The 27,680-nt window shown below is 40.0% G+C and overlaps 1 protein-coding gene across 3 annotated transcripts in view; it reads left to right on the top strand.

Annotated features, from left to right (window-relative positions):
* LOC310892160 (tumor necrosis factor receptor superfamily member EDAR-like) overlaps positions 1-26,066 on the top strand; it is a 461,331-nt gene extending 435,265 nt beyond the window's left edge. For 2 of the 3 annotated variants that reach the window (XM_083819544.1, XM_083819542.1), the window contains exons 4-12: positions 859-1,040; positions 6,028-6,113; positions 16,133-16,219; positions 17,363-17,491; positions 17,579-17,653; positions 17,884-17,956; positions 18,696-18,855; positions 21,861-21,921; positions 23,332-26,066. In XM_083819544.1, coding sequence (XP_083675670.1) covers positions 859-1,040; positions 6,028-6,113; positions 16,133-16,219; positions 17,363-17,491; positions 17,579-17,653; positions 17,884-17,956; positions 18,696-18,855; positions 21,861-21,921; positions 23,332-23,651 — 1,173 coding nt within the window. In that variant the 3' untranslated portion in view covers positions 23,652-26,066. The remainder of the gene's footprint in view (positions 1-858; positions 1,041-6,027; positions 6,114-16,132; positions 16,220-17,362; positions 17,492-17,578; positions 17,654-17,883; positions 17,957-18,695; positions 18,856-21,860; positions 21,922-23,331) is intronic. The other variant, XM_083819543.1, reaches the window with a different exon arrangement.
* The last annotated feature ends 1,614 nt before the right edge of the window (positions 26,067-27,680 follow it).

Here is a 27,680-nt window from a genome sequence, read left to right as displayed (position 1 = left end):
GCCTGTTAAAAGTAGTATGTCAAAAGTTGTAAGGTAAAAGCTTCACACCCATTCTCTGCCGGTACGTTCTCATCTCAACGGCTATTTAATACCTGACAGTGCCATTCCAGCATTGTGTGATAAATAGGTTAGTCTGGCATGCTCGCTGGCCCCCCACACAGAGAATTTAATTTCTCTCTCCCGCTAAGATATTTTGGCACTAGAGGAACTTGGAAGCTTCTGCCACATTTTAAATTACAGTTCCTAAGTAACCATTTGATTTACAGCAGATAATTGTTGCATATTAAAAAATAAATTACTGAAATCCTGTTTGGTTTTAATGGGATAAACATCCCATTGCAAGAATTTCACACAGTTGGTAGTCCTGAACAAGGATGTTTGAATAATAACCACTTCGTATTAGTTTTATTTAATCTAAACGTAACATTCATCTGGGACACGTGAGTTCAGGGGTTACCAAACCTCATGCAAACCTTGCTTTTTCTAACGGTCCTTGTGGCCTCTCCTGTCATGAAAACAAGATCACCGATATCCCTGCTGGAACTCTGTTTCCACTGCAATTTTATTCTCAATTCTCCAATTTTCAGTTCATTTTTTATCTGAGCAGCAGCTGAAATTCACTTCTAAGGCTGCAACATGATTTAAATAGCCCTGAGGGGTCACTGTCAAGGAGTATGACATCCCAGCTCCCATTTTCCTCTCCAGGGCAGAGTGTGTTTTTTCTTATGTCCTTCCCTGGCCTTTTTAGGACAGATGTTAAGGGACTTGGTACTATACTGTGCCAGGTATTGCATTCCCTTTTCCTAGAAGCCAGTGTGCAACACAGGCCTGCTTTCCAACGATTTTGTGTTGTTGCAGACCTGCGGATATGGCACCAAAGACGAGGACTATGGCTGCATCCCCTGCCCGTCAGAGAAGTTTTCCAGAGGAGGTTACCAGATATGCAGACGGCACAAAGACTGTGAGGGATTTTTTCGAGCCACAGTCCTGACACCAGGCGATCAGGAGAACGATGCAGAGTGTGGACCTTGTCTCCCAGGGTAAGTATTCAACTACAGACCTTTGCTTTACCCAAGGCACAGCAGAATACTTTTTTTAATGTCAAAATCTCTGACAGTTTCTCTTCATGTCCTAGCTGGTTGTAGTACAATATTGGTGACTTACACCTTTTAGTCCCTGCTAAAACAGTAAGTGTAAATATTTCAAAAGTATTGGTGAATTTAGTAAATCAGAAGACCTCATCAATAGTACTGAAATCTCAGTGACTGAAGAAACAACTGTTGGGAACAAACTAGAAAAACTGAAATTTCTCCTGTTCATAGAAACAGAAAGGAAGTAGTTCATGTAGTATAGGTGTGCAGTGATGTTGTAGATGCTCTAAGAAGTACATCTTGGCCTCTAGCTACAACATTGGAAGTCCCCATTGTCCTCATTCATAGCTTATTCATAGGTCCTGCATCCTATGAATAAGCTTCGTGAAGATGTCCTGGATTCCCTGTAGGTCCATGCTGGCACTGGAAGTCTGTGTCCACGAACACATAATCTCTCTTCTCCAAATGTGACCAGCTGGCAAATTTGTCAGTAGCTGACAGTGTTAGCTAACAGAGCTGTTAGGAGATGGTTCGTGTTTAGTCAACAGAGAGAAACGGGTGTAAGGGGCTGCTAATGTAGTGCGTGTGCTCTCATTCAGAGTAAAAACAAGTTCCAGAGCTTGTTGAAGGGGCTAAAATATAAGCTGTTTTATTGTCCATCTTTTTAATGCCTGTTAAGCTCAGTGTAATTCTGATAGTAATGATGAGAAAGCAGTTGCTACACTGAATATATTAGTAATATATTCTTCACTAAGTTACCTTTGGAAGCCTGAAAATCCAAGCATGCATGTGCTTTCATTTTTTTTAATTTTAATTTTTATTTGTGTGTGTGTGTAGCGTAAGCAAATACTCTATAACACAACCTCACTTTACCTACATTTTCAATTTCTGCCACTGTGGCTTGTTGGTTTAGATATTCACCTCCTCCCAACATTTGGCTTTTGTGCAATTTGCAGACGCAGCATAGCCCACACAGCTTATAACGCAGGAAACTCTGCTTATAACTGCTAAAGAGACTCTGCAAGGCTCCAGGTTTATTATATCAGCGAGTCTGTGTGAAATTTTCACAGTTTACAAATATAAAGGAGGACTTGTCTAACTGCCAGCCAAGCAAACTGATGATGTGATTTGAAAAGAACTCCCTCTTGACTTCCCCTCATACATCATAAAGAGCAAGAAAGTTAAATAGTGGCCACAGTCGCCGTTTTGCAATTTTGTCAGGACTAATGAGGTCACCCAGGTGGGAGTGGGGTGCTGGCTGAAAATAATCAGCTTGCACAGCTGGTGCTTGGGGAGTAATCTGAAAACATCCTGTTTGCACAGGTGTAACCTGCAGCAGAAATTGGCCTGCCGTAGGCTGGCTGTGTGCAGCTCCTGGGTCGCTTTGGCAAGGCCAGCAGCTAAGGAGAAACATGCACTTACTCTGAGCTTGAAGAGATTAAAGTCTCGGGATAAATTACATCTGGGCTGAAACAAGCTCTGAAGCCGTCTTGATGCAACTTGGAGAGCCCAGAGGTTTCTTCTCTGTGTGTGGGGGGGGAACACAGAAGCCCTACATCAGAGCAAGAGAGCTGGTGGGCAATGCTGACCCTTTGCTATTGCCCCAGTGGCACAGGGACATCCAGGTGCCTGTATGAGTGGCATCTGACAGCACTCCCTTGCCCAGGGAACTCAAGGAACCTCTGAGAGTGGAAGTGGAAAATTAAGGTCTACATTTTCAGAGGACTGTGCTTCAGTAACATGTTGCAGACCTTCCCCAGGTAACAGCCCGCATGTTGCAGTCTCTGTCTGGGGGCATCTCGTCTTTTTGGTATTTCCCACCAGCTCAGCAAAGCAGCCTGAAGAAAAGATGAGAATGGCACGTTCTGACCAAAAGTTTTTAGACAAAGCACCACTGAACTAGCTACCTTTACCAGTGGCTGCAAATGTCTTCTTCTATCATTTGCTTTAAAGTTGACAGCAGATAATTAGGTATTTTTCCTTCATATTTTTTACAGTATTACTGATGTTCTCTTTTAAGGAAGGAGACCTTTGGTACAAGAGCATCCATTGTTTCTCTGTGTTCAGGTTCCCTTTCATGTAAAATAGGAATAACACTATTGGTCAGGCTTACAAGAATGTTGCAAGACTGTGACCTGGGAAGAATTTAAAGGCTTATCTCCAAAGCTGTGGTTTTCAAAATCAAAGTTAGTCCGCCAGTGATCTCTGGAGGTACCTAGACCTAATAGCCTGGGGCACTGCAGGCTTTACCCTCTGCTCCTATGCAGAAGCACTTCCATCATGGTGAATAGGATAGGTCAATAATGGGGAAATTAGGTACAACTCAGAGTCCCCTCCCTCAATGGGATGACCCGTTAGGTGTTCTTGGAGTATGTTGGAGATCATAACCCACGAGGAGCAGCCACAGCGGGTCAAAGCAAAGGTCTTTTTAGGCCAGCAGCAGCCATGAGTGGATACCTACAGATGAGTAAGAACAGGGCAGACATATATGATATCTTCCCCTAATGCTGTCCCAGCAGCTACTTTCAGCTCGAAGCACTGGCCTTCTCACAAGACAGAATGCAAAGGGATAATATTTCTGTAAAATGTAGTCAGAAATGCCTCAGCTACCAACTCTTCCCCTTTTAATGTGTTTGTCCATGGTTACACCAGGTCCAATTCTCCTCTCGGAGGTGTTTTAAAACAAGCTTTTTTCTCCGTTTTCAGAATGACAAGGTTTAGCAGTGTGTTTCTTACAAGATAAAGTCTCCCCCTGCAGTTCTGGGTAAGGCAGCAGATGCTTTCACTTCTGTGCTCACAACCTCCCTGTTACCTCTCTGCAGACTGTCACCTGCTGAAAACACAGACCCCCCTGTTCCCAGGTGTCCTGGTCCCTGCAGGAGGCAGACCTAAACCCGGGGCTCCAGATTCTGCTTCTGGGACCAAGTCCCTGAATGTGACATGGTACCACCAAGATTAGCCCAGGATAAACCATCATGGTGTTAAGAAGGAATCATAGAATCATTAAGGTTGGAAAAGCCCTCCAAGGTCATCTGGTCCAACTATCACCCTACCACCAATGTCGCCCACTAAACCAGGTCCCTAAGCACCAGGTCCAACCTTTTGGGAAGCACATCCACGTTTCAGTCTAGGCTCCGCTCTTGTGTTTTTCCTTCAAAATCCAAAGCCTGGGAGTGCTAAGGAAACAGAAATAATAAGTGGAAGAGTAGAACCATGAAAATTCATGATTTTTTTAATGGCCACTTCTTCTCTATAGTTAGTGATATAAAGAGATCAGATACTTCCAACATTGCTTTTAATACTTGGTGCATTGCAAAATAGCCAGAAACATCAGTCTGTTGCCAGTACTTCATAGGGGTGAACCATCAATGTCTGAAACTGCAGAACTTCCTACTCACCTGGGTGAACAGTTGCTTGCCAATGAACATCATCTTCAGTCTTATTTACCCATCCTCCAGCATTCTCCATTGTGGTGAAAACCAAGAAATATTCCACCAGTGTGAATTAATTACATGTTGGTAATTCCAACAGTCTGTTGGAAGGGCTGTTTATCTTCCCTAAACCACTGCGGCTATTACATTGTGAATCCTAGCTGTCCAGTATTTTTCTTTATAGTTTTATGTGTATCTTTGGCCTGCCACTCTCTCTTTCTCTCTCTCTCTCTTTTTTTTTTCTTTTTTTTTTATTGTGGTTTGGCAGTCATTTACTGCTTTTTTATTAACTGCTTTGCAACCTAGTATTCTGCAGGCCCCCACAAGAGACAAAAGATGAAGTTTTGCTCTTGAGAGAAGGGCAGAGTGTCAGAAGGGGCATGGGGCACAGAAGCCAAAGGGAAGAGTGAGGGTGAATCTTTTAATACCAGTAAGAAAAAAAAGGGGAACTATGTTCAGTTTGCATGCTCTCTGAGGTACCTCCAAGCACCACCTTCCACCTTGCATCTCAGTGTCCATTTCCTGGACATTTATAGTTTGTTTGAAGGCTGGGCCATTCATTAGAGAGCAACTGATTTTGATGGACAGTTTCAGCAGTGATTTTCTAATGTATACATTTTCCAGAAAAAAACATTCTGCACATACATAGACAGGTATGTAAGAGCAGAGAATGGATTAATTGTTGCTTAAAATGTTTATTATGTTGAGTACTCATCTACATAGAATAGATTAGGACTGTTCATTTCTTCATTAAAATTTAGCAAGTGATTTGTAAAGGCATATCCGTAACATCAACTGTGTATGATTTGGATGTAATTTACTCATTATATTGTCTGTGGATCCTATTCTTGCATAACCAATTACCTTATTTCAAGACTAACTTTATTGGCAGCCCAGAAGTTCAAATTATGGAAAGTTTTCCTTCATGCTGTAACTCTATGATCAAGGGCTTTCTTATAAACGATACAGCAATGAACTTAGAGAAAAAAAACTGTGAAGCCTAATCTGGCTTCCCCTGTAAGGGTGGTGTTTTCCTGCATTTGTTATTCATATTTGGCTCTGTTGTTACTAAGATTATTCTTACAGTGCTTGTGAAGAGAATTAGCCAACCATATCCAGCTGGTGGTCTTGCCTGAAAGACTGCTGTTTCAGAAAATAATGCTCTTTTATTTTGAAAGGTCTTATTTCAGGGCATGCCGTAAACTGCAGCTTGAACTCAACAGGGAGAATCATGTTGTTTTAGGCAATGATACTACTCCTTGTCATGTAGGCTTGATGGTTGATTAATTGTCTTTTAGGGGTAAAAGGAAGAAGAGAAACACTGTCTCCATTCAGGCAGTTAAAAAAAAAAAAAAAAAAGAATAATCTTTGCATCAAATTGCTTATAAAAGTTGGTGTATTTTTTTTACATGATTTTATCTCAGTGTAATTGGTTGCTGCTGAACCATGCTCAGTTGCAGTATATTAATTTACACTGTTTTGCCTCATCTTGCCCTTCGTTTCAGTTACTACATGCTGGAAAACAGACCTCGAAACATATACGGGATGGTTTGCTACTCGTGCTTGTTGGCGCCTCCTAACACCAAAGAATGTAAGTGCTCGACAATTTCTGTGCATTTCATCTGGTTTTGACTCAGATCATCTGGAAACTCAATATGAAGTTTTTTAGCGATGATTATGATGTTCAAACAATGTCAGTCTCCAGTAGAACAATTTCTGCTTCCAAATAGCCTTGCCAACAAAGGAAGCAAATGCTGAACATTTGGGGAGAGATCAGAAGCTTCGATTTTAGGACCTGCTATTGTTCTGTTATACTCCAGTTTTCATCTGTTAAGATGTCCCATGCAGTAGTTATCTTTATTTAACCAAGTAGGTGCAAGACAACACAAATCTCTATAATTTTTTATTCAGTTCAGCTATGAAGAAAACATGGGACGCTTTATAGATCCTTGTAAAAGTACATCACACCTTTTTACATCCTTTGGTTTCAAAGTGATACAGCTGTTAATGTTGGAGTGTGATAGCCAGCAATGATAAGAGGTATAACTGTATATTTCATTGACAAAAGGGGAATGCCTGTAGTTTGCTGGTTGAAAAAAAAATATATGCAAGTGTGTGCAACATGTTGGCAGTACACATTCGTGTGTGCAATAGCCACTCTCAGGCTGTGGGGAGCGGGGACAGCCCTGCAGTAGCACTCTAAAGCAGACGTAATCCCCCCAAGAAGACTGCATTCTCCTTTAAAGCGTAAAGAAAGTGAGAAAGTGAAAAGCAAAACTGAGGCTCCCTCTGAATGAGCAAATGACTTGGATGCTCGCTCAGAATCTGGAGCAGACCAGGAGAAAAATAAATAATAATAAAAAAAGACGAAAACAGCCAGTCCCCCAGAGAAACCTGATGCATGTAAAAACAAAGTCCCCTCCATGTTCTGTTCTTTTAAAAGTCCTTACCATGAAAAAGAATTGGAGTACTTTGCCTGCTGGATTTGAAAGCAGTGGTTGATAAAAAGCTCCCCGAGCATTTATTTATGTATACAAATAGCAATTACCTAATTCAGATGCTGCTGAACCATGTGTGGTTGGTACCCTGCAAGCCACTTCAAAGGAGGAGGATTGGTTATTAACAGCTACTACTTTTCCTAAAGCAGAGGAGCTCCCCTTAGCCAGGGATAAATACCACCCTGCAGAGCTCCTGGTGAGCGGTGACAGCCCGTATGGAGGTACTCCCCTGACCCGTGTGTGTGCAGCCTGGCTGCTCAGCTCACCCTGCCTGGCTGCAGGACCCCAGCCGGTCCCAAAATGTGTGCTTCTACCCCAGAAAGCAGGAGTGGGTGAGGGCAGGGTAAGCACAATTCTGGTGAGGTTGGGTCTGTACTAGGAGGCGAGGCAAGGGTGCGAGGGAGAGCCCCACTGCGAGATGTGGGAAGGAGGCGGAGAGGTAGGTGAAAACACGAGGTTAGGAGGCTCGGTGGGAGATGAGGGCATGCGGTGTGGGACACACCTTCTCCTGCATGCATGTGCAGGCTGGCTGCCCTGTTGATGGGTATATAGCCATGCCTGCTGCTAGCCAATAGCCCACCGCTGCTGAGGGCACCCAAGCCAGCTAGGCCCTAGAGCCTGACTTGATTAGCGGCTGATCGGTCGTACCTGGCAAACAGACAAACAAACTACCCTGTTAGCATGCCACGTCTTGCTTCAAGGTGCGGGGTATTCATCTCAACAGTTCCTTCAGATGCCACCAGCCGGTATAGATTCAAACACCCCCAATATGCCTCATTTCCAAAATAAAAGATGGCATGAGATAGCAGGATTAATTGGAGATGAATCGCTTCTTCAGCTGCAATGGTCTGCCTTAAACACATGCTGAAATGGAATTTTGGTAGTATCAAACATATTGTAGCTTACTCATCTGGCAAGGAACTACTGCAAGATGTTACAGCTACTTCTCAATTCCAAAAACAAATCTTTGTCTTTTGCAGGATATCTGGCAGATACTACATATAATGTGTTTACTTTTGCGAGGAAAGTGTCAATTACACAAGGGATTAACCACATGCATTTTTAACTTCATAAACACAAGAATAAATATACTATCTTTGGGAGGAATTTAGGCAACCTACAAACTGACTGAATATTAATGTAGAAAATGTTAGCCGTACAAAGAGTAAACATAACCATTTTAATCAGGTCCGTGAAACCAAACATTTGATTACAATTGTTCAATGGGTCAGAAAGGTTCTGAAAATCCAAATCCCTCAAATCACTAATCTCAGATAATTTGGTTCATGATGTCTAAAATCTTGCCAGGGTGCTGCTCCCCAGAGCTGCCTTTTATCCAAATACTCCTCTGTATGGCACATAACTGGAGAGAGTTGACCCAAAAGATGGCAAGGAAACAAGGGTGGCAAACTACTTCAAAGTAGGAAGCTGGTTGTGACAAGTTCTGGCTTTAATACTTCTCTTCTAGATGAAGAAAAAAAAAATAGGGCAGACAAATCCCATTTTAGGCCTTCATTAGGTTTGAGCCGGGACTGAAGGACAGTGGTCTTTTCCTTAGCTGCAAAAATACCTCGCCTGGCCTCCGTGTTACACAGGGCCACAGAGCACAAACTAAGCTGGGTATGTGCGCTGCTGCAGGGAAACCTACTCAAAGACTTTGCCTGACTGTACATTTTATCTGGCAGAAAAGTATTTGGTTTTGATCAAAGGGTAAACAAATAACTTTCAACTCCAAGAGCCTGCTGTGCAACTTTCATCTCCTAAACAGTCAATAAACCTTGAAATGGCTGAAGAAACAAGATGAACGCCCTGTGTCCCAGCATCTGGAAACAGTAGTGTAAAGAATATGGAAAGTGAGAAAGAGATTCCCCGATGAGCCTGTGTCACCTTTATTCTTTCTTCTCAAGTGACTTAGATATAAATAGCACAAGTGCCATGGATCACGGGGGGAGGAGAGGGAGATTTTGTGTATAGGTCAGATATTTAATTGAGATAAACATGTCACCAGATTGCAGCGTTGAAAATCTCTCTCTGGAGTGAAGGATAAAAGCAATAATTCTCTGTGGTCTTTGAGAGATGTCAGTATTCAGTGGTGGCTTGTGGGAAAAGTGCTTGTAGAGGGCAGGGAGTGTGCTTACATAGGCGTGAGGATGTGTGCTACAGAATCACAGAACCATTAGGGTTGGAAGAGCCCTCCAAGATCATCTGGTCCAACCATCCCCCTACCACCAATGTCACCCACTAAACCATGTCCCTAAGCACCACGTCCAACCTCTCCTTGAACACCCCCAGGGACGGTGACTCCACCACCTCCCTGGGCAACCCCTCCCAGTGCCTGACTGCTCTTTCTGAGAAGAAATGTCTCCTCATTTCCAACCTGCACCTCCCCAGTGCAACTTGAGGCCATTCCCTCTAGTCCTATCCCTAGTTATTTGAGAGGAAAGCTTTTTCTTTCTTGGAAAAGAGTTTGTCTCTTGAAGGGAGTCAACATCGCCATAAAGATTGTGATTATTCATCTCCTGGGCACTGTGAAATGCCTATGTGTAAGACTTTGGGACCCTCATTTTTAATGTGTAGAAGCCTCAGGCCTGGCTTGCTAAGGCCAGAGGGGCAAAACGCCAAAACATCAAAGATGTGAGACCTTCAGCTGCCTGTGAAGGAGAGCATGAGCCATCAGTGACCCTTGCCAATGCTAAACTGGGATATGCTACCTCAGTGACAACTAGCAGCATTGCAGAGAGTAAGGGAGGCAGCTACTGGATGCAGGTTTCCTATGCAAATTGGGGGATGATGCACTGCAGGTAGTGAGCACCAAACCACTTTAAGATGTGGCTTCCCACAGTTAATGGTGCTGGCTTTGCTGTCAACAGCTCTGGCATTGGAGTCAGTTGAGGCCTCTGAATATGTAGGGTTGTTTCTTTGTTTTGTTTTGTTTTCTTTTATCCAGTGCAAAAGACAGAAGATTTAAGCTACACAGAATTTATCTGGCACAGAGGTACAGCCACTGCTAGAAGAGATTTTATCTTTGCACAGCTGCAGTTCTCAACCATTTTATAACTCTGCTCCTCTGCTCAAACTTTGATATTTGCCATTCCAGCTCAAAACTGATAGAGGAAAATAAAATCAAACCTCATTACAAAAACTTGAAGAACATTGTATTTTGAAGTTGTATTTACACAATTACATCAAATATGCAAATACTTTTCCACTCACAAATTATCAGTCTAGGGAATTTCAGCAATGGATTGAGGGTTTTCTTCCTCTATGCATTCTTATGTGTGCATGGATGCAAAATATTGTTAATTCCCCTTTTCTTTTTTCCTGGCTATAGACATGAAAATGGTTGCAATAATTAACCTGTGTAAGTTTTTAAATCTAACATATGCCAATGATGGCTTAGCAAAATTAAAAAAAAAAATTAAGAACAACAAAGGAAAACAATGGTAGTCAAGTTATTTTTGAATTACCAAAGAGTGAATGGCATCTGGAAACATAAAAGATTATTTTTATTGTTGTCTCATTAGAACTTCAAAAACAACCAAACAGATGAGAGAGAACAATTTACTAACAGGCTGACATCTCAGACAAGCTCTAATCAGTGGTCACTGCTATACCCATGTGCTCAAGACTGAGAGATCAGACTCCTTAACTGAAATGTTTAACACAAACGAGCCTAATGCCAAAAGCACTTGTGTTAGTGAAAAATAATAATTCCATAGGTTTTCATTTTAACTCCCCATTCTTTTTAATATCACTAATTTTCTTTCCTTGCCAGTTTTGTCCTTTTGTAATATGATCAACATCAAGACATTTTCCTTCTGTTTCAAATTATGCTTACAAATGAATAAGCTTGTTAGCTGGAGCTAACAAACTTTTTTTTTTTTTTTGAGTTGTTTGATCTCTGAACACCCCATTCCTCTTCACATGTGGAATGGGAGAAATGTTGAAGGCAGTGCTTTATTGTTCACTGGTGGTATGGCCTTATTCTCATCCCCTCAGGGCTTGTCTATATTAGGAGAGGAACCTAATATTAGGACAAAATTGGCCAGCCTCAGCCATAAACCTTAAAGGGGAGGGATCTGAGGATCAAGCACGGGGTTTGCTCTCTTGAACTGCTGGGAAAGCTGGGCCCACGTATCACACAGGAGGTAATCTGGGCACACCGCAGCTCACCTGAAAGCTCTGAGGACTTTGGAGGACCACAAACCCTGGGAGAAGCTGCAGGTGCCTGTAGCATTGCTCTGTCCTGCCTCACAAGCCTGCTGCAAACCTGCAGGGCCACAGCATTTCACCACCTGCACAAACTGGCCACCAATGCACAGGGGCATATGAGAGAAGAACTCCTCGGGGTCCCTGCTCAGGGACCCTTTCAGCAGGGTCTATACTGCTGTTATTCCCTTTGTGTTGCACAGAGAAGGAGATGGCAACACTTAATTCCCAGAGCTCAGTTTAATTCATGCTGCATGTATTTATGACATACCAGTACCATGCAATTAAAGCTCTCAGTGAATTCTAAACAAAACTGCAATAGTTGTAAATAAATTGTCAGGCTAAGGCCACACAGCCTACAATCACACCACTTCCCAGCAAAATAAAAGGAGAGAGAAATGAAACAGTTAAAGACATTACAGAGAGCATGGCAGCATAAAGCATTTATTTTTAGGTGTCTGAGCAGCAGTGGTTACTTGCAGTGAGAATGACCAGATCTAAAATTTAAGATTGGAGGAATTTTGCTATCCAAATTTGTAGAGGGCTCACACTAGAGAATTGATTTGCTTCTCATTCTTCCTGATTTAAAAAATACCTAAACTTGCTGAAATATGTACCTGCAGCTACAGTAAATATTAGAGTGACCTGCCTTATGGTGTTCTGTATGTCTCCTGAAAATAACAGACAGTAAAATCAGAAGCAGTCAAAAAGTCTTCCACTGTCTGGGATATTCTCCGTTATTAGTGATTTGCAATATTTTTAGAGTTGGCTGATGTTTGATTGCTAAATTCATATGTAGATGCCTTAAAAAGTAGCTTGATTTTGACAGCTGCTTCAGCTTCCATGACTTTCCAAGTGTACAGGGCTTCAATATGAAGTGTTGTTAGCTTAGGTTTGAAAGTAAACCTTTCATGTACATATCTGAATAGAGATTTACATTAATTTGAACATTCTGACCGGCACTTTCAAAACATCTAGGTCTTTATTTATAACTAGGTTCCGTTATAATCTAGTTTCCGATTACTTTGTCAGGCATATACTTTCTACCTTTATCGAATTTCGACTAAATATAATATATTTTTCAGCTCATATTTCAGGCTGCTAGTTATTTATTTCAGTGTGTGCTTTATCTTACTTCACTCCTTCAAAATGGTCACAGTGGCTGCAGGCACAGCTCGGCTGGCAGTAACGAGTATGGATTGCCATTCATAAATGGACCGTGGCTGTGAGGAGAGGGATTCATCAGGAGAAAGCGAGCTGCTCTCAGTAGCAAGAAGCAAACACATACACGCGTAAAGACATTTTTAAAACACTTCTTATTTTGGGATCACTCTGATAGTCTGTTGCGTACACACTTTGTGTATTTTTATAATCTGTCATTAAGTATTAAATAAACTTCACCAAAAAAAAGCTGTTGCTAGCTATGAGCAGCACTCCTCTGCTGGGACCAGTAAGCTGACACCTACAGCAGTGTAAGTCAGACACACATATGGTCTCCTACTGCACCAGATTTCGTTCAGGCGCAAACACTTGTGAGAGGGCATGTTGGCAAAACCTCCCCTCCCTGCGCCCTCCTCCTCCCACAGATCTGGCAGTTTCGTTCATCCCTTCTTACTGTAAATCTGCCTTGAGATACACAAACAACTGCAACGGTCCTGTCACACACAGCAGAACGGATCTTTAAAATGAAAATATTATTTTACTGCCCTGCATTTCTTCACTAGGGGGACAAAAGGCTGGCTGCATGGCAATTTAAGTTAAAGCTATCTTTTGAGTTCAAAACAAAACAAAACAAAACAAAAAAAAGGCTGCCATTTTTTTTTTAATAAAAATATTTCTAATGCAAAAACTGACAAAGCTTCAGTGATAACCATCTTTCTTAATGTCTTTATCGCATTCCTACAATATTACTTACAGGTGTCTAGGAATATAAACCACTCTTTTGCACAGCTATATTACAGCCATCAGTCTTTTTTTTTTTTTTTGTGCTTAAAACAGAGTTGTTTCCATATGTTGCACTCTAGCACTTTAGGATGTCTCTTTCTGAGCTGTATCTAAGTCTTTGTAGATTATGTAAGTGTCATCTATATTGGAACCAGAATTAATAATGTGATCTAGATGCAAAACTGGATACACATAGGAACAACTGACATTGGAGTCATGGTGTGCTGCCGGACCGGGAAAAAGGAACAACTACAAGTTTTGTTTCTTTTTGCCTATATAAATGCCATGAACTGAAATTCTGCAGAAGCTGGCATATTTGGTTCCCCTTGTAGTGCAGGTGCATTAATTGGCGCTTGCTTCTAAGCCACATCTAAAGAACTATCTTGGCTCATAATGAATAAGCCAAATTATTAAATTTGATAATAGGCTTAAAATATGCATAATGACTAACTCCCACATAGGCATATGTAAAAGGCCATCGTGTTGTAGCATCAACCCAGATCTTGCCGTGATACGTAGCACAGAACAAACGACGTAGTCCCATTCCCATGTAAGCAAAGGAAAATTCTGCACGTAAGCTCTTCCGAAGCTGAAGGTGCTCACCCTTGTGCACTGGAGAGACTCCAGCTTGTGTTTGGGGTGGGAAAGAGGCTGTATCCTGATGTGGGGTAGAACTGGGTGAAGTGTGGCAATGACACCGAATGAGGACCAGATGACCTTCCCCATTACCTCTCCTGTTTTGTGCTGCTGCATGACTTCCCACCTTGGCTCTCCTTCCTTCCACAGATGAAAAACATTGCTAGCAATACCTAATAAGCTAAAAATACCAAGTGACTACAGGATTGATTAGACAGAAATACAATTAATACATGTTTGAAGTGAAGGAAAAGAGAGTGCGATAAAACTTGTTTATAAAGGAGACGAGCTCAAGCTTGTTAGATAAACTGCAAGCAGACAAAGCAGAGCAGTTTGCCTGTGTTAATTGAAAGGCAGTGGAAGAAAAGCTATTGTTGACTTGTTGCAGCTTGCAAGAATTGCACAGAATTGCAATTGTCTGTAATTAGGTTTGCCGGGGGAGGTGGCAAGAAGAGGCAAAAGCCTGGTAGCCGGGGACATGAAAGTACAGACATGTCTCTGGCTACAACAATGGCCATTTCCTAGATTTCTTCCATTGTCCAGCTGGGATGAGTAAATAGATGGGTTGAGACCAAGGGTGATTCATTTCAGTTTTATGAAGAATTACTGAAAATTTATCTGTTATTAACTCCACTATACGCAGATGACCTCTTCACCCACTGATACGTAGATGCTCCACTGCTACATTGCAGGTTCTGGAGCTTGTGAGTAATTCTTCCTAGAACTAAGTTTGTCACAGAGAAGAACCCAGAGTCATGATTTACATAATCTGCCTGTCATTTGAATAATACTAAAAGCATCTGAATTAACAAATTAGTATATTTAAAATTTCATGAAAACACTTCTTCAGTTTCAAAAAAGCAATTATAATAAATGATTCCGTTTCCTTCGAAGAAATTAAGTTTGAAAGAAATTTTACCATTGTTAAAGAAAATCTCGTTTGAAAACATCTGCAACTCATACTTTGTGGCCACTTAAGGAGCGTACATTTCTTATTCACTACATGCAGCCATGTTTTATGTTAGGTAATACTTTTTCTGTTTTTTTTTTTTTTTTAGAAAACGTTTGTCTTAATTTGAAGAGCATGTCTATTTCTTTGTTCTTAACCACGGAACATTTCTCAGACCATTCCAGGCCACTTAATTTCCTGTCAACTTTACCTAGTGGGTTGAATTTCTTTACTAGGTCAAGATAATGGCTTGGTGAGTTCCCAGCTACTCTAGCTGCCTCACCAGCTTGTCGAGCCATGTGCTCTGTGTACCTCACCAGGTGATTGGGACAGTCTTCTGGCCTTGGGTCTGCTGAATTTAATTATCATCGCTGGACTTTTTCCATGCGCAGCTAATATAAAGCAGGAGGGATTGCTTTCCCCCCTCCCAGCTAGAAGATGGTTTTCAGTTGCTGTCAATGGTAGCTGTTTGCACAACCTGCTTACCAATTATGTGAAAAATGACTTGAGACTCAAGAGAAGGTTTTCTTCCAACCCCAATGTTTTTATGCCTCTTTTGGAACTCTATTTCAGCACCATCTGTATTTTAATACAGCACTCAGATCAACAACCTTATTTCCAATAACATTCAGTATTGTCTAGTACTGTGAAAAGACATTAGTTTATGACTTGGTTTACTGCTTTGAAAATTTGGTGTAAGACACCACCTGAAAGATTAATAAAAATATAAACTACTTTTAAACTTAGCTGTAGAATTTAGACGTGGAAAATCCCTACTGGACAATCTCACTCTGTTAGCATGAAGAAGTCCTTTACGTTCTTCTTTTCACTGTTTTTGTAGATTCCCTCCTCTAACTCAGGATATAGATTTGGACTGGACTGACAGGAGAAATCAAAAGAAACATGTTATCCAGCTAGACTGCAGAAATTATATTATTTCCTTCTATGGTACAGCTCCGTGAAACAGAAAGGCATTCAACATTCTTGTTTGTCACCTTTCCTAGGTTTTTCTTTGGGGTCATGAAGGTTTGTTTAACATCAGATTTTCATGGTGGCCTTGCTATAGTGAAGGATATCTGTCAGAAGCACTAATTTGATGAGTTTCTTTTAAGTTCATAACAGTTTACGAGCTTTGATTTCTTCCCCTCCCTCTAGATGCTATGCAAAAATGTATTCTAAACACAATTTTCAACATGCCAGCCACGCACACTGGGATTAGTGACATTTCAAAAAGCCACAGTGAATTCATGGGTTCTTTGCTAATGAACAGGAAATGCAATCAAGCTAAGGCAAGGCTGTTTACCTGGGCCAAGATACCGCTGTGAAGAGATGAAATGACTGTGGAAGTTTATGGCATTTCTGTTTGTATTGCAGGTGCAGGGGCTACCTCTGGTATTTCGGCCATTTTCCCGAGCACATCTGGCACAAGTACTTTTTCACCTTACCAGCATGCTCACAAAGGTAAGAAGGCATCCATAAATTTAATGTAGCCACTGGTGGTCTTAAAAATAACATCAACAAAGTGCAACTGAACTGATAATATCTATCGTGAATTTCATTGCCACTCTTTTTAGGGATTTCTAAAACTGCTATTAAAAACATTTCAGAATGATTTTTTAGTCCTTGGTTAATCAACACTCCTGTTTCAGAAGGATGGACTTAAAATAGTCTTGGACTGTACTGGGTAATGCCAGCAATGAATTAGCTGATTATGTGCAGCCATACAGATACCACATTATGCCTCAGCAAAGCCTAGCTTAGACTGGTGAAAATAATTTAATACACAAATGTAGTCAGTCTCTCATTGAGCTAACATAAACCGTTCTCCAGTATAATTATTAGTTTTTTAAAATATTTGAACGTGAGAACAGAACACACAGCAGGAAGGACACAGTTACTGAGGTACTGACCTGATTTTGTCTGTAAACAAGATCTTGAGGATTGTGTTTTCAGAAAAGCTAGTTTTCATGCATTTTAACATATCTGTCATTTTCTGCATCCTTTCATGACTTTTCAATTCTAATAGCTGTTCACTGAAATTCTGCTTCTACCTTTTCACATACCTTATTTTAAATTCACCCTGCATCCATGCTGTAAGTCTGTTAGAAAAAAAAAAAAAAAAAAAAAAAAACCACTTATTCCGCATGTGCATTGTGTTCTGCTTCTTATTGCAAAGCTTTTGAGGCAGCCATAGTTATCAAGTACTTTTAGTTCTTGTCCCATTTATTCTTTATTTGTTTTTCTTTCTTTTTGATGCTGTTTCCAAGAATTCACTTTTTTGAAGGCTGCTACTCCTGCGTACATATAGCTTCTTATATTATTAGCAGATAATACAATTTCATACATATTTGGATGGTCATGCAATCAGGTATTTTTTATGAATACTGATAACTAGTTCTTGCAGCATAAATGTCACTGTTTTGAAAGCCTATTCATTAGTTTGCATTTGAGAAGTAGCACTTAGTTTTGCAATGATTAACAAGTAATCAGGACTCAGATCAAATAAATGAGTATGTAAAATATAAGTGTAGAGCAGACTAAACTATTAACAATTCTCTGATCTGAAGAGTTGCTTCTTTACAAAATATTTCCTTGCTTTTCCAGCAGACCTTTCAGGACAAGGACATCTGGCTACAGCTCTTATAATTGCAATGTCTACTATATTCATAATGGCTATTGCCATTGTCCTCATCATCATGTTTTACATTGTGAAAACAAAACCTTCTGCTCAAGGTAATTTTCAGCATAACAAATTTTAGCAGCAAATGCTATTTTTAGATAGCTTCTGAGAATAATTACTGTTGTATCTTTACATTCTAGCCTGTTGCAAGAGCCACTCAGTAAAAAATGTTGAAGCTCAGGCTAATACACAAGAAGAGAAGAAAGAAGTGCAAGGTATAAGTTGCTTTAATTTTGCTTTTTCTATCCTTTTTCTAACGTTGAGCTTAAGTGCAATTAGTGCATTCCTCTTAATTACAATTCCCCCATTCATTTGCAAAATGATTGTGTATAATAGCTTTTGTACTTCCAGAATGCCACTTCATCCTCTGATAGCAATAGCTAAAGCAGAGACAAAACATCAGTTTGGATACTCATTGCCAATTTAAATTTCTGTTTATCTGCAGATAATGTTGTGATATTCTCTGAGAAAGAAGAGTTTGAAAAGCTTACAGCAACTCCAGCTAAGGCTGCTAAAAGGTAAGCAAAAAATAAACATACTTCCATACCTTTGACTGAAGTGGAGAAGGGACATAGTCACCACTCATCCTGGTACAGCGGAATCCATTGAGAACAAAGCAGAAATAATTTGCACCAAAATTTCAAGTCTAGTGGACCAAGGAATAACGTGTCAATGGGACAGCCACAGGTAATAGAGTTTCTGGAAGAGGTGATCACAGCCACCATGTGTTAAAATATTACCTTGAGCTGTTTGTTAGTACCTGTGACCAGTTTATCAGTTCTCAGGGCTGTCTCCTCTTTTGTGAGGTCCATTCAGGGGACTTGAGTCTCACTTACACACACATGCCTTGGTAAGGTCCCCACTCACTTTCAGCCAGGAGGTGCAGAAATAACTGCTCCAGGCCTTAAGGGAATCCCTTGTCTATAGCATCATCTGGGTGGCACCACATGATAGTTTTCCTTTCCTGGCAGCCAAACCTGGCTGGATAACACAACTCCAGTGAGGTAAACACTGTCCCCAGTGGAAAATACTGCTATGAAGGGATTCTTGCAAGATGAGCATGATTGTGCAGCTTGGTGAGCACTGAACATATATCCTCTGTAGGTGGATGTGGTTACATTCACAGGATTTCAGGGGAAAGGCATTTTAAAAAATTGAAAACATTTTTATTCCATTACTCTGGGATAGCAAAAAGGAAATAATTGGAGTCAAACCACAAGAAGCATCACTAAGATAACCTTATCCTTCATTTTACAGTGAAAACGATGCATCTTCTGAGAATGAACGACTTTTAAGTCGTAGCATGGATAGTGATGAAGAAGCTGCAGTTGACAAGCAAGGGACTCCAGAGAGATGCTTGTTATCTTTAGTGCATTTGGCCAGAGATAAATCTTCTACAAACAATAAATCGACTGGGGTAAGGCTACTTTGAGATTTAAAAATTGACAGTTGTTTTCTGTATTGTTTTATGGTTTTGTTTGATTTTTTTAAGAAAACAATTTACAAACTATCACCACAAAATGCATTGTAATGCAGACAGGACTAATTTACAAGTTACAAGAGAGTTTCTACAATTAATTTTATTACAGTCTCATTTGCATATGATTTGCATATAATATTCCTTCAATATTTAAGAGTGTCTGTGCATGTGTATATACTACCCAGTGCTGAAAAGCAGATTGCTACAAGAGTAATAGCTTTGCTTTTTTAGAGAATTATGTTTTATAGTCTGAAGAAACAAAAAACAAACTGCAACTCACCAATATAGCTAATGCTAATATAATTAACCCCAAAGCTACATTTACTCCAGGAAAATAAAATAATGTAACAGCACAGATGGATTCATACAACATCTGCCTGTCTTAACTCAGAAGCATTGGTATTTCTATGCCATTGAATTTTCAACGATATCCAGTGTTGTGCTTGTTGTCGGTTTTTTTTACATTTCAAAAATACCTATGTGTTTTGAAGGTCATTCCTGTGCTCTGACGGACAACATAAATGCACTGTTTTGCTGTGGAAGGCCTTCATTTCTTCCTGCTGAAATGTATTGCTCAGGGCATTTTATCTCACTTAGACTATTTCAAGGCATCGCTAAGGCACTCCCTCACCCACACAACTATTTAGTTTATATTAAAATGAATGTTTCCTTAAAAACAAAGTGTCTGCTCAGATATTTTTTATGTTTTAGAACTTCAAAAATAATTAAAATTGGCAATAGCTAGGACCAAAATGCATCATTAATACCATCCTTTTTTTTTTAAGAATAAAAAAGGTTCGAAAATGCAGCTTTTCATGTTTGCATGTTTTACTTTGTGGGGATGGTTCAGCCTAAACTTTCTAATAATCGCTCGTTTTTCAGCTGAGACCAGACACTCAAAGTCTCAGTCCAAGAAAGATGTTTTTCTACTTGTAACCAGTTATGACTATCTGAAAATAACTTACTACTCCAGTGTTCATATTTTAAAATTCAGTTGTCTGAGGTCTCTGTATATATCCAACTTTATCACACTTCTGCATGCACTTGCTTGAAATTGGATAACACAAGTTGCGTAAGCATGAAATTAGAACTTTTAATAAGAAAATAATTGTCTCTAAAGACAATATATAGTAGATACATTCTCCTGAGTAGTTTAGATAGTTCATAAGCACATCTGAAGCATGAGCTATGCTATGTCTCCCAGACCTGCTGTCCTAACATACTGCTAATGGACTGAAGCCTGCTGACAAGGCTGAAGACAAAGTTTTCAATGAAAGTGCAGATTGCATCAAGATCCCCCACTCTGTACCTAAGATTTCACAACTAAGCCAGTTGCCAGAATTTAGAAAAGCAGTACTTTGCTTGAGGCTAGAGATTAAATAACATTTCTAGTACTGGAAAAAGTATCAAGGAGCTACTGGAGAGGGGTGGAGAAAGTTAAAGGCCTGTTCTTTTCCAAGGCTGCTCTTTCCTGGTTAAAACAAAAACCATTATGGAATGAGCTACCACACAGAACCATCAGACCCACATTTACCTGCTTCTTCCAGCATAAGCTTTACAAATTTCCATCTTCTGGCTCAGACAAAAAAAGAAAATCACCCTGTGTAATTCTCTTTGGGCTTGGAATTCTTTAACCTCCCTCTTTGTCCTAAAAATGAGGGGAGAATGAAAATAGGTATCTAATTGTTCTCTTAAGAGGAATTTTAATAAATCCCATGGGAAAAAAAAAAAAAAGATCTGTAAGGTTCTGAAACAGCTAATCCAAGTGTACAGTAGCATCCCAAAGATTAATGTAAATTATACCAAGGATATGTGAACAACAGCCAGTGTCTGCATTGCATTTCCCTGCAATACAGCATGCTGTGAGACAGGCGTCGGGTGGAGCAGCCAGTTTGCTGTCTCCAGCTGCAAGTCTGTTAATCCAAGTAATTGATGTGCCCTGTCCTTTAGAGACCAAATAAAATGAGGAAAATAATTCAAAAATAAAAATAATAAAAAAAAAAACAAAAACCAAGAGTGAGCTTTCTTCATTCTGTTTTGCAGTGAAAAGTGGTGAATTTGTGGAGATAATACTAGAGTCCTACCAAAATGACAGCTTTTCAGAAACCTCAGTCCTAATGAGAGCTGGCGGAGAGATGACAATTCCAGTCCTTGAGAACTCATGACATTTTGACATTTGTTTTCAATCTGCATTGAATCCAAGGCCAAACCTTGAGAATATATTTGCTAAGTGAAACCGCATCAAAATGTCCATTTTCAGCTTGGAAAATGTCAGGGTTTTCAGTCTGAGCCTCCTTCTTGTCAAAAATGACGGCAGCACCCTGGACCTCAGATTTTCCCTGTCTAAAGTGTCACTGATTTTTTTTATCTATCTGTAAAATCTTTTGGATTCATTCAGGCAATACATCATGGAAGAAAATATATAATTAATCTGTAATGCAGCAAGCAGCTCTATGTCAAGTGGCAGAAAAGAAGATCCCCTTCTCTACAGCCCTCTTACATTATTGGAAGAAGGCAATTCCAGTCTGAATTTAATTCCCCATGGCCAGTCCTGTCCTGGTTTACCTGGGAATCCCTGCATTAATTGCTTGCATGTGTGGTATTGAATTTGTCCTCATTGTCAGGAGTTCACTTCAGTCCGAAAAAGAAATAAAATACAAAAACATTTAGAGCAGAAAAGTCAATGATCTGAAAAGAAGATAAAAAGATGGAAAAAAAAAAAGATCTCTAACAGTGGAAAGCAAAAGCAGAAATATGTTTACTCTTCTCTGAATTGCTGTGTCCTGCTCTACGAGGCTTCAAAAGAGACCCTTCAGGATGTTATGCGATAACCCCTTGAGCCATGAAATTAGGATCTCCCAGAGGTTTTGTACTGCTCTCTGCCAATTGTTTACTCATGTGACTGAAAAAAATAATAATTCAATAACACTCTTCTCTTTCAGATTCAAAGTCGAAGGAAAAAGATACTTGATGTGTATGCTAACGTATGCGACGTTGCAGAAGGTGAGTGCACAAAACTTGCACCTATACTAGCAGCACAAAACTGGATCAGAGCTGTTTGCTATAAAATAGAAATCCCTCTGTGTTCCTGTGGAAAGGAGAACTTCATGGAAAGGAAGTGCAAATCTGGAAGCAGATTTGTACTCACCTGCTAGGAAGCATCATGGTGCCCCGATTTCAGAGATGTCCAGGCTGGGTTTGCACACCACAGCTTCTCGCCAGATGTGTGCATGGGCTTCCTTCCTCTGGAGCGCAGCAGGGGTAGTGCTGGGTCATGCTTGGACATCGAAGCGGTGGAGAAGCACTCTCACGTTCTTCATCTAGAGGAAACCTGCTTGCTTGGTCTCTTTAGTGAGGTGGATAACAGGTATAAATTAGTTCCAGGTACGAAAGTGTGATTTGTGGAGGATCAGAACTGTGTTTCAGACAAAAGGCTCGACGTACTCTGCTTCTTTAATTGTGTCCTACTTCTCACAACAAGTGGGGTTTCCAAGTAGGTCAGTGTTTTAAGTGTCTTCAGCACTTGACTAGCTGAAGTGTTTCGGCAGAAGGGACATGAATTAATTTTCCTGCAGAACAAAGGACAAGACTGCTTTTACCTTTATTTTTTTATTTTTTTTTTTTCCCCACACACTTGGTGTGCACATACCTGTGTGAGTTTTCTATGGTTCAGGGAGCTCCATTTCCCACCAAATTGCTGCTGTGGGGTATGAAGCACGAAAACTACAGAAGCAAAAGACTGTTTTCAGAAAAAAAAACACAGTAGCTGATTCTCTCCTCTATTCTGTGACCAGTAGTACATAGAAAAAAAAAGTCCAGGAAAAAAATAGCTTTTTCCCCACGGGATGAATGTTAAATCCTCTGTAGAGATTCAGTGATAGCAATGACAATTGAACATTTGCAGGGTCTTTTATGCTTGCAAGCATCTGGCATCATTGCTTCACCTCACTTCTCGCATTCCTACAAGGGCAACTTTCAATTACAGCGATGTTACAGCAGCTGCTGCTGACAGACTCAGGGAAGGGTCAGAGCTGTATTTTGAGCTCAAACACTATGCTGGATGTACAGAGGTGTATTAATGGAGCTGCTCACTAGGGATATGTTTCCAATACACTTCTAATAGCAAGTAAATCGTTGCAGGAAGGGGTAGTACCATAGGAACACATAAAACCCATCCAGTATTTCTTTTCCATCCAACTTTTTATCTCAATTATTCCATGGCTATTGTACCCTACTGTTACTAGGTAAAATATGGCAATAACTTTGAAGCTAGACATACCTGTCATTGACTCTCACTTAAAGATTTTAGCTGTGCTTATTGCTAACAGTATACACTGCAGCATTTTAATAAATGTCTTGAATAGCCAAGACTTGCTCACAGAGACATCTGACCATAAACACCTCCCTTTGCAGGTCTGAGCCCCACGGAGCTGCCATTTGACTGCCTGGAGAAGACGAGCCGCATGCTCAGCTCAACATACAACACAGAGAAAGCCATAGTGAAAACGTGGCGCCACCTCGCCGAGAGCTTTGGACTGAAGCGAGACGAAATAGGTGGCATGACAGACGGCATGCAGCTGTTTGATCGCATCAGCACAGCGGGTTACAGCATCCCAGAACTGCTAACCAAACTGGTGCAAATCGAGCGGCTGGACGCTGTCGAGTCCTTGTGTGCAGATATTCTGGAGTGGGCACAAGCAATGCCTGCTCCCGAACCAGCGGTCACATCCTGACGTGGCTGTGCTCCCACATCACCTGCGAGAGCAATGATTCCAGCAAGCAGCACACCAAAGACTTTGGACAAGAGACCCTTGACGTTTCTTCTGTGTAATCACTCCCCATACCGATGGGAAGCTTTTCTCTTTTATTTCTAAAAAGTGAAGTTACGCATCTACCAAAACGAGAGCAGAAATCTCCCAAGAAGCTTGGTATAAAACATGTCATTAAACAAAATGATTAAGTTAATCAGTTACTGGTAATAAGTGGACAGAAAAGGATCCATCTTCCAGTCTGTGTTTGAGTATATGTGCAGATAATCCTGTCACTACCCTTCCAGCCTGGCTTTCAAGCCACTGAATTGCTATCTGAAGATACTCCTATCTCTTAGGGCTTTGTTCAACCATTTAATTGTTGCAGTCAACAGCACCACTGCTACAGTATCAATTAATGCACATTAGGCACCCACATTTCTATCAGCTCTAACGCATTTAATATGTAACCAGTTTCATTTTCTGTATTTCCTATGGTTTTGTTGGATCTAGAAGTACGTGCATAGGTCAGCCTGCATACACAGTCTCCAGAAAAAATAATTATACTATATGAAAAAAGCCCCAGCATAATTTACAGATGGAAGTGCTTCAAAACTCTGTATATAATGCTTGTAAATGCACTCTTGGTCCATACTAACATTTCAAAAATTGTAAATTCAAACTGCAAGTCCGCTTAGGGCAAGCTGGTTAGCAAGAAGGCAGTGAAGTTGGCAGTCACTCCTTGCAAGTGGAGAGGAGAGCAACAAGATTTTCTCTTTCTTGCTGTTAAAAAAAAAAAAAAAAAAAAAAAGGCAAAGCAAACAGCTAAACAGCTTGTCCACTACTACGACTACAATTTTTTTCCAGTAGTGACATCTATATATCAAATAATGTCTCAAGCAGAGGGATTTCAGATAACGTTTGACACTGAGAGCAAATAGAGTAGATTTCTTTGGACAGCTGAAATGTACAGGAACATGTGTTTTTGAAATGCTGTACTGTAGTCAATGCAGAACACGAGTGCAGGCCCCACAGGTGAAAACTCACTCCTCTGGAAGGTAAGGCACTATCATGAGTTTGTGCGCAACAAAATCTTACCTTAGTTTTTTCCCATTAGCTACTCTGATTTTGCTGTTTACAAGTTCTGTAAAACCTGTACAGACCACACGGCAGGAGCTGTTACCAAATGTATACACTTAATTTATAGCTAAAAGGAGCGATGACAGGTTTCAACAAGTGTCACCACTGAATTAAGAGAACTGGCACTTGCAAAGCTATAGTATTTAAATTCCAAATTGCTTGGCTGAACAAAATGTTATAAAAAACTATTAACTATAACCCTGAAGTTAACAACCAGTATTCCATCACTTAATAACTAGATATTATCTATGATAGTATGGTAATTGTGCTGAACATTTAGTATCCCACTTTGACATCTATATTTACCGATCTTTTCAGCACTTGATCTGTATCGTAGAGGAAGTACGTACTGCAACACAAAACCTATCCTTCTCACTATTCTTCCACCACCTCTTTGGTCTCATAACTCACTCTTCTTTCATTTGCATACACCAAATTTGATTAGAATTTTGATTTTAAAGGAAGAAGAAAGCTGCATTTATTTGAATATTTAACTAGCTAACTGATGTTTAATTTATGGGTCTAATTCTTGCTATCTTGAAATCAATGACAAATTCATACAGACATCAACAGGCTTCAGAAAGATCTGTAGATTTGCTGACAACTCTGCAAACTTCAAGATTTTCAAGACCTTGAGTTTGCAGATTAGGTCTGTTACTACTAAAATAAGAAAAAAAGGGAAAAAAGAAAATGGGAAGATTCAGTTTCTCTTGTGCCAGTGTGTAACAACAGTGTTAGTCAAGGGACTGTCTCCTATACTTCACGTTTCATTTAATAGTACACACCATTTGTATGCTTAAAAGATGACACAGGAATCCGTGTTTCTATGCTTATTGGGCCTTGAAAATCTAGGGTCTTGAAATCATTGGTGCCAATGTGAACACAGACTATTTAACATTATTTTATTTAGTATACAGTATTTTTATTGTTACACAAAAGATGTACAGGAATGAAAAAAATCTTGTAGATCTTGCCAAAGCTTACTTTCTAATAATTTTGTTTAATGCTGTATATATAACTTATTATATTGTAAAATATGAACATAAAATATGCTAATAAAAGAAAGAGGTCAAACGCAGTTGTACTATCTTTATTATTATTATTTCATATATTGTCTTATAAACGTGTAATTAAAAAGTTAGCCAGGGGCAGGCACATTCCTGTGGTATGGGAGCGGCTAGGTAACATACACGAAGGAATCTTTATGCTCCCATAGTATACTGCCTGTCTGCCTCGCACTTCGGAAACTTTCAAAGCAGAAGCCATTCTTCCTTTCACGATTCGGTTTTGGTTCAATATTTCACCTGCTAGCTACTATAAAAATGCCCAACTTCTTAGAGAAACTGTTTGAAAGTTATTATTTATGTCCTGAGAGGTGGTACAGACTGTGAGACCAGCGAGTAATCTCACAACAGCAACACTCTCTCACCGGCATTTTCATTTTGTGTTCCTAAACCAGCAGTACTACACAGCATTATCAAAGACATTATTTGGAAGCTTTTGCTGCATGATAGAAGAATTATATTCATCCGAGCCTATGCTGCACTGTGCAGACTGCTAATAGAACTGCAACTTCTACAGAAGACAGCACCAAGCTTCATTTCCCCCAAGAGCTGGGGACTAAGCTAAGGCTTTCGAAGTATTTCATAGAGATTAAACATTTGCTAAAAGGAATAAACACTGTCCTGCTTAAAAAACAATTTGGGATATTGTTTATTCAGATTCATTTCTGTTTTCAGCATGATGAACACATTCTTGTTCTGTCAACAATTAAAGGAGAGAAAGGCTCCAGAAAGTGCAACAAAGGCTTTGAGTTTGCCAGCTGGTTGGGAAGATAGGATGTTTGGAGTTTCACTTTACTGTCTTTTCACTCCCTGCACTATGTAAGCAGGAGTTAACGTAGCGTGAAGGCACACTGCAACAGGTGCTGCTCTATCAAAACACATCGCTGTCTGAAGGGCTCGACCATTCTTTGCTTTAACATGCTTACGGACAATGATCCAAAGGAAAAACTTTGGCTTCTTAGGTTTAACTTGACAGAGCACAAACTCAAATCTGAGTAAAATATCCACGCCCTTCCATTGTGCAAAATAATAAAACAAAAGAAGAAAACAAAATCCAAACCACAAGAGCTCCAGTGGGATGTCATCTTTGTTTCATTTTTTCCATTTTGCTTCATTTTTTCCTTCCTGTGTGGCACTTCCAGCTCACTGGGATATACCTGTGCAAATGCAGGTGTCTGCACTGAGATTAATCTTGTACTAAAGCAGACATCTAAGATAATCAAGACGAATTGCATCTTCTAACTATAGGCTACAGTGTCTCTCAATGATAAAGAGAATCTGGCGTGGCAAGCCAGATGATGTAAACATTTATTCTATGGATGTCAAAGGTTAGATGAGTTGAATCTTACCAAGTAAGTAACGTATTTCAGGTTTGTGACTATTTTGGCTCAGTAATGTCTCTGAAATACCTGCAGCCAGCAAACACAGAATGAAGATGAACCTCAACCTATTATTAGTGATGTTAATTAGTGTTCTGTTTTTGAATTATTGAATCAGATGAATGCTTCTCTGGCATTGCGTAATAATGTTCTTGGTATTTACAATTTGGCTGATAAAAGGTTAGAGCAAAGCTGATTGACTCTGCTATCCTAAATATGATAAAAAATTAACAAGACTTAACAAGCAAGAAGAAGTTAGAAGTTTCTGAATTTATACATGAGAACATTACAGATTTCAATCTATTACTGTAGACTTTACCTCAAACGTAAATACATTTCTTATGACAGAATCTGAAACCGAGCTTACTTCAATGATCCAAAACCTAAAGAAAGCATAACCACCTTTGCTTAGAAGTGGCTCTTTACCAGTC

This window comes from Anser anser, assembly GCF_964211835.1.
Source record: "Anser anser genome assembly, chromosome: 1".
NCBI lineage: Eukaryota > Metazoa > Chordata > Aves > Anseriformes > Anatidae > Anser > Anser anser.
This window is presented reverse-complemented; position numbering and strand designations above follow the sequence as displayed.